Source organism: Salarias fasciatus, chromosome 3 (assembly GCF_902148845.1).
Source record: "Salarias fasciatus chromosome 3, fSalaFa1.1, whole genome shotgun sequence".
Classification (NCBI taxonomy): Eukaryota; Metazoa; Chordata; class Actinopteri; order Blenniiformes; family Blenniidae; genus Salarias; species Salarias fasciatus.
Window position 1 is genome coordinate 7,682,280 of NC_043747.1, and position 7,195 is coordinate 7,689,474.

Genomic DNA, 7,195 nt, shown 5'->3' on the forward strand with positions numbered 1-7,195 from the left:
TTCGACTTCGTTCGATAAACAACGCGAACGCTGTTTAAACCGAAGTTATCCTTTAATATTTCCAGACGGATGCGTTGCGCTGTCAGGTTTTTTTGGGTGTTGCCCCGAGTTGAAATGTGATTCATGGCTCCAGTGTGGAGCCACCTGGAGTAGCGCCCCCCCCCAACCGCTCCCCAAAAATTTTCAGGCATTCGATCTTTTCCTACTTCAAGCCCTGTGAGACAGAGTGCTGTGAGCAGAGACAATAGGGAGGGAGAGAAAAAGCAGGAGCGATAGGAAAAGCGTCCGCCTCCTCCTAGTCGTTCGACCCTGCAGTTGACCCGGATTTTAAACGGCTCGGCTTCTATCGGCTTTTAGTGGGAGGGCCGAAAGGAAGTGTGAAAGGCAGACTCAGGTCGATGCGGTAATTTATGTGATGACGTTGATGTGGTGTGGCTACGTTAGCACACTTGTTGTTTTAAGACAGCATGAGATATCCTTCGTCAAGATGACCCAGTATTGGCAAGACAGCGAGACCAGAGAACTTCTCTTCATCCGTGGGGAAGAGGAGATTCGTCGACGGGTAACGGGACTGAGCTCTAGTGTGTTGTTTACTTTTGTTTTGCTCTGTTGCGCTGGTGATGTCATCAACGTGGGACACCATCAGCGCGGGAAAACACAGCGACATGGCTCGCCAGCACGCGGGTCTGCAGGCAGTGAGAAAGGAGTCAAAAGGCGATTATTAGCGGGTCGAAAACACGGGTCAACCCACTAGTTGCAGTTGGAAAGGGGTTTAATACTTCATAGTGTTTTTTCTTTCTCCTTGCAGAGCTCCAAAAGCACCATGATTGCAGTGAGGAGCAGCTTTTCAAACAGGAGGAGCAAGAGGAACCAGAACCTCCACAGATCAAAGAAGAACAAGAACCAGGACTTCTACAATTTCAAGAGGAGCAGGAGGAACCACAACCTCCACTGATTGAGGAGCACATGGAACTTGGTACCAGCCAGAATGGAAAGCGAAGTGACCTGAGAGAACCAGAAGAAGTACCAGACACTGAGCAGCTCCTCTCTGGTGACTCTGAAGTCCATCATGTGAAAAAACATCTGGACTCAGAATCAACTATAAATACAGATGTGAAGATAATCAGCATGTCTCCTAGTGACTGTGTGGAGAATTTTCCTGTGTCAGAGAAGCAGGCTGACTGTGAAAAGCTTCTTTGTGAGGAAACGTGGGACAATTGTCGACAAGAAACGTGAATTATGTCAGAAGGTAGAAACAATTACTAATGAGAAGGTAAAATGTGAAACATGTGGCAAAAGCTTCAGTAAACGGAGTTATTTAAAGATTCACTTGAGAACTCACACGGGTGAGAAGCCGTATTCTTGTGACAAATGTAGGAAAAGTTTCAGTGAACGGAGTTATTTGAGAGTTCACACGAGAATTCACACTGGTGAGAAGCCGTTTTCATGTGAATCATGTGAGAAAACTTTTATTACACGGAGTTACTTGACAATTCACATGAGAACTCACACTGGTGAGAAGCCGCCGCCTTGTGAATCATGTGGGAAAACTTTCGTAACTCTGAGTTCTTTGAAGAGTCACATGAGGAGTCACACTGGTGAGAAGCCGTACTCTTGTGAAACATGTGGGAAAAGTTTCGTTCAGCGGAGTCATTTAACAATTCACATGAGAATTCACACTGGTGAGAAGCCATATTCTTGTGAAACATGTGGCAAAAGCTTTCACTATCCATATTATTTGAAGGTTCACATGAAGTCTCACACAGGTGAGAAGCTATATGCTTGTGAATCATGTGGGAAAACTTTCGTGACAATGAGTTCTTTGAAGATTCACGTGAGAACTCACACAGGTGAGAAGCCGTATTCTTGTGAATCATGTGGGAAAACTTTCGTGACACCGAGTTCTTTGAGGATTCACATGAGAACTCACACAGGTGAGAAGCCGTATTCTTGTGAAACATGTGGGAAACGTTTCGTTCAACGCGGCCATTTAGTGATTCACATGAGAACTCACACTGGTGAGAAGCCATATTCTTGTAAAGCATGTGGCAAAAGCTTTTACTATGGGAGTTGTTTGAAGATTCACATGAGAACTCACACTGGTGAGAAGCCGTATTCTTGTGAATCATGTGGCAAAAGCTTCAGGCACCAGAGTTATGTGAAGATTCACATGAGAACTCACACTCGTGAGAAGCCATATTCTTGTGAATCATGTGGGAAAAGATATTCTTGTCCAAAGTTGTTGGAGAACCATATGAAAACTCATAAATAATTGATTTTGACATTTGGGGTGGGGGGAGTTGAGTCACTTTGGTATTGGGACTTTTGTCTTAGTGATTTTTTTCCAACAATATGTTTATTTGCATTTTATCATTTAAAATGACATATACAATTTTTAACAGAACAACCTCTCGGACACAAAACACAGTTATACTTAGCATATCATAACAGCAATACCTCCTAATACAAGTATACAGAGACTAATTTGGATTCATAAAGTAGAACATCATCCTTCACGCAGCTCTTAGGTGTCATCTTCTTCTTGATCATCAATTAAATCAAAAGCTTCTGCATAGGCTATAAAGGGTCTCCAAATACTACCAAATACCGTTTTTCCTCTAAGTCGTTAAGTGATTCGTTCCAGTGGAAGTGTAGCCAGCATGTGTTTAAGCCATTGTCCAACACTTGGTCAACTGATGTTTTTCCAATGCAATGCAATCAGTTTCTTTGCTTGTAATAAACAAATATAAATTAAGTCTTTCACTTTTTTGTAAATCTAGAGTTCTTGGGATATAAACCTAAAATAATAAAAGAAGGTTCCAGTGTTCCAGTGGCTGTTTCCACTAGGGGGTGTCCTCAGATAGTCGACGATTTGAAGATTCGTTCGAAGGGGCCTGATTCGACTGCCAATCACGCAGTTGAAGCATCGAAAAAATGTGGTTATTAAAGGAGAACCATTCCATTCCAGCTGTATGGGGGTGCTGAATGACTGATTTTACATAGAATTGCTTGTTTTTTTCCAAATAAACATGATATAAAGCCTATTTGATATACATGTTAACCTATCAAATACACTGTGGAAAAATTTACTTAACTTGTAGTTTTATTCAATATCTATTTAGTGTTTGTGAATGAACCACCATGGTGAGTGTGGCACAGTCCGATTTTGCGCAGAGCTCCGTCACAGAGCTGCATCTCCGTGGTGATTTGGCTTAACTTTTAAAGGCTCATAATGTCGGGAAAAAAAGAAAAACAGAACTTCAGACCAAGTCAAAGATTATCCCAAAAAAGTCAAATGCAAATTGTGTCCTTTCATATCACTTCACAACAACATGGCTTTCCACCTTAAACGGGTAAGTAGCCAGATAACTGGGCTAATAAAAGACGGTTCTGTTACTCATTTCTCATTTTTAATGCTGACTTTTATTTCGTTTGATTGTAATATTTTAGGTTATTATATTATTTTTATTTATCTAAAAGGCTAATTCTATTTAATTTAGTGTTTGTTTTTGCATGGATGTTGCGCTGCGAAACGGACCGACACAGTGCAATTAAGCCTATTTCATTTAATTTGAGCAGATAATGTGAGAAATTGTTTTGCCAAAAAATATGAGCTTATCTGCAGAGATTATAGATACAAATAAATTACATGCTTTAGCCCGCTTTTTAGAAGAGGGTTTGGTTCTGGTCATTTGAACTATACTTCATTTGTTTGATGTTTAGAGTTACCAACACTTTGTTCCAGTCTGTGTTTCAGTGTGTAGGAAAAAAATAAGTGTTGTTTTACCTGTGTTTTTTTTTTTTTTTTTTTTTTTTTTTTTTCAATTTGAATTGTTTATAATTATTAGTGCAATCAGGGTCGGCTGTATAGGCATAGGTGCCCAGATGTCCCGTGACGCCCAGTGTAGGCACGCTCCCCCCCCCCCCCCCCCCTAAACAAGATGTAAGATTCGACTATCAGTCGACTATTGGCAGGATCGGACGAATCAGATTCGACTATGGAAATTCTTAGTCGGGGACACCTCTAGTTTCCACTCTTTGGAAATAATACATTTAACAGTTTTGTTTATTAAAGCCCAAAAATCCTAATGTCCCTAACTTCCCAAATACAATGTAACAGAGTTCCCTTTTCTTCTCCACATTTTGTACATATGTCTGGAATGTCTGGATTGTGTTGATTTAATTTTACAGGATTAACACGCATAAACCACTTGTACTGTAATAATCTCAGCCGAGAATTAACTGTTTGGTTCTGGGCTTTTTTACAGACTAGTTCCCATTCCTCGAATGACAAATTTAATTCTAAATCTTTCTTCCATGATTCTAATTTTGAGGCTGAATTATCTTTGGAATTAGATAGTAATAATTTATAGAATTCTGATATTGCTCCCTTTTTTGATAAGTTTTGTTAAGTATAGATCTTGTATTTTCTCAAAACCATTTAGAGCCCATTGCTTAAACACTGCATCAGCTCTGCCAGGGCTAAAGTCCTGATTTCTCCAAATCTGGGTCGGCCGTGAAAAAGCAACTGGTTCTTTGATATGCCTTCTAACATTGTACCATACCTTAACCATGTTTTTAACTATTGGGTTGCTAGTTTTCTTAATTAAATTAACTTCTGTATCAGAAAAAAGGTATAAAGGTAACGAAGGACTTAAGATGTTACTTTCCATTTCTGTCCACTGGGGGTCATCCTTCATTTTAAAATAGTACCTCATGGATCTGAGCTGGGCTGCCCAGTAAAACCAAACTACACACACATAAGTCCTCCTTCACTGTAAAGCTACGTTCACACCGCCAAGTGCTGTCTGCGATTTTGCGTCAAAGACAAGTGAAAACAAATGGGAACGCGCGTTCCAGCTGCGATGAGACGCAACGCGTCGGACGCGGCGCGTCGTCACGACGCGTTGTGCGGCGCGTCGGGGCGTTGGCGCTACGCGTCGCGATTTTGCGTCCGACGCTGAAGTTGGGAAATCTGAACTTTGGCGCGTCGCGATTTTGCGGCAAACCAATCATAGAGCGTGCCCATGGTGACGTCGGCCAGGGAGCGGGAACCGGTCCGAAGAGAAGCACTTCAACCATGGAGGAGCGTGTCATAATGGCCGTTTACGCTCGCCCAGAGCTCTGGGACAAAACTTCTTCTTTTTACAGGGACAGGAACAGAAAAGCAATTGCTTGGAGAAGGGTCAGTGAGGAGGTGGGCGTCCCTGGTAAGTAACATGAAAAACCCAACTTCTATTTAGTTTAGATCACCCGCTTTTTTTTACCTAGCCAAAAGATCTAGTTAGCACCATTGCTACATCCATGTTTGCTGACTAGTCGTATGTTCATTCAGAGGAGGTTTGCCGAGTGCGGTGGAAGAGCCTCAGGGACACCTACATCAGGGAGAGCCGGAAGGAGAGAGAAAGGAGGGACAGGAGTGGTGGAGCAGCAGCGACAGGTGCCAAGTGGCGGTACCTCGCCCTCCTGTCCTTTCTGGAGCCCTCCGTGGCGCCACGCCAAACTAGTGGGAATATGAGCCCACGGAGGGCCCAGGAGGATCAGGAAGGAGGCCGCCCAGAGGAGCCAGTAGAAGAAGCAGCAGGGCTTTCAGGTGCTTGAGGTCTCTCAAATGAAGCTATGAAAATATGTTGTACAAGACTGACAAAATAAAACAAGGATTGAGTCATTGCTGTCAATAATAGAGTATTTATTTTACTGTTATTTTCATGTAATTACATATTAATATCATTTGCTGTAGTTGTCATAAGTGTAGTTGCAGCAGCTATAATAGCATTAAAAACAATCTGATAACAATACAAATGCTTGCACTTATGAGGTCATGTTTTTTATTTCTTTTATCATACCCTTTCGAACCAGGTGAGCTGTTGACCCAGCTGGAGGACACACAGCAGCCAGAGTCCTCCCTGGGTCTGCCTGGCCCCACCCCTGCTGCTGCTTCCACATCTGGCTCCTCTGCTGCAGAAACATCTATGCAGGCTGGCCCTTCCTCTGCTGCTCCACCACCAGGTGTGGAAAGTTGTCACTTTAAAGATGTACTTAGTTTTTGTAATGTAGGGTGTGTAATTTACATACATTTCTCCAAAACTTCCATGGATGTATTTGGCTCCATATTTAAAATATTTAAAACTAAAGATTGATTGTACAGATAATGTTAGTTTAATATTTTGTACAAAAGTTAATTCTTACTAATTGTCTCAAGTTTTGTTTGTGTAAAAACTTTTCAGTGAAACATGTTTTCGCTCTCAGCATTTGCATTTGACTTTTTCTTTGAAGGTCCGAGGAAGAGAGGCAGAAAGAGGCGCCACGACTCCGGGCCCACAGAGTGGCAAAAGGAGATGCTGGACACTCTGAGGGCCATACCAGAAGCGCCTCCTGCTGCACCGCCCAGGCCGCTCTCCGAGGACGAGATGTTCCTCCTTTCTCTCGTTCCTCTTCTGCAAAAGGTGCCTCCTCAGTCCAAGGACTACGTGAAATTCCAAATTCATAAATTAATATATGACAACAGCACAGTTCTGTTAAATTTGGAACGATTGGAGCCTACAGAGTAAACTGGTTTATTAACCAAGAGGAGGCATCCTTTGCAGAAGAGGAAGCAGACCTTCTGCTCTCCCTCCCCTGAGGCTGTTCCACCGCACCTTCTCCAAGCATGGACTTTTCTGTTCCTGTCCCTGTGAACTTGTAAATAGTTATTTATTTTAGTTGTATATAGTTTCTATGTCAGAAATCAATCTATGTTCTATTTTGTAATAAATAACTTTTCCCCCACTTATTTTGGAGTCTTATTTATAAGCACAAAACAAGTTGACATACATGGTTTAAACAGCTAATATAGATATTGTCCCAAGTAAAACATTACTACATTTATGGGATTTATGAAATGTCATATCAAAAACAGACACAAAAGTGTGGAATTCATGTTTTATTGTTTTCACATTAACCTGTTAAGACAATCTTCTAATTTGTAACTGGAATAATGTGATGAAGTTGAAGCTGCAGGCAGCAGTGAAGTCCTCACTCAAAGCAATTATCTGCAAACAGAAAGAAGACAGATTTACAGCACAAATGTAGAAACATTGATTTGGACTTTTGTTGTCCGGTTGCATGTCTTTTCTATTTCAAGGTTGTGGCTCTTTAGTTTTAAGTGGGTGGCTCTTAAAAGAGCCGTTGTGTGTCAGTCCTGTGGAGGACAGAA

At 41.7% G+C, this 7,195-nt stretch overlaps 1 protein-coding gene across 1 annotated transcript; it reads left to right on the forward strand.

Annotated features, from left to right (window-relative positions):
• Nucleotides 1-620: 620 nt before the first annotated feature.
• Nucleotides 621-2,775, forward strand: LOC115386175 (zinc finger protein 664-like). Its single transcript, XM_030088397.1, has 2 exons — nt 621-684; nt 1,128-2,775. Exons 1-2 carry the CDS (start codon nt 621-623, stop codon nt 2,270-2,272), a joined length of 1,209 nt encoding a protein of 402 aa, XP_029944257.1. The 3' UTR covers nt 2,273-2,775.
• The last annotated feature ends 4,420 nt before the right edge of the window (nt 2,776-7,195 follow it).

Coding starts and splice junctions, on each gene's coding strand:
- LOC115386175 (XM_030088397.1), top strand. CDS start 621: ATGTCATCAACGTGGGACACCATCAGCGCGGGAAAACACAGCGACATG. Junction 685..1,127: donor CATGGCTCGCCAGCACGCGG/GTCTGCAGGCAG, acceptor GAAGATAATCAG/CATGTCTCCTAGTGACTGTG.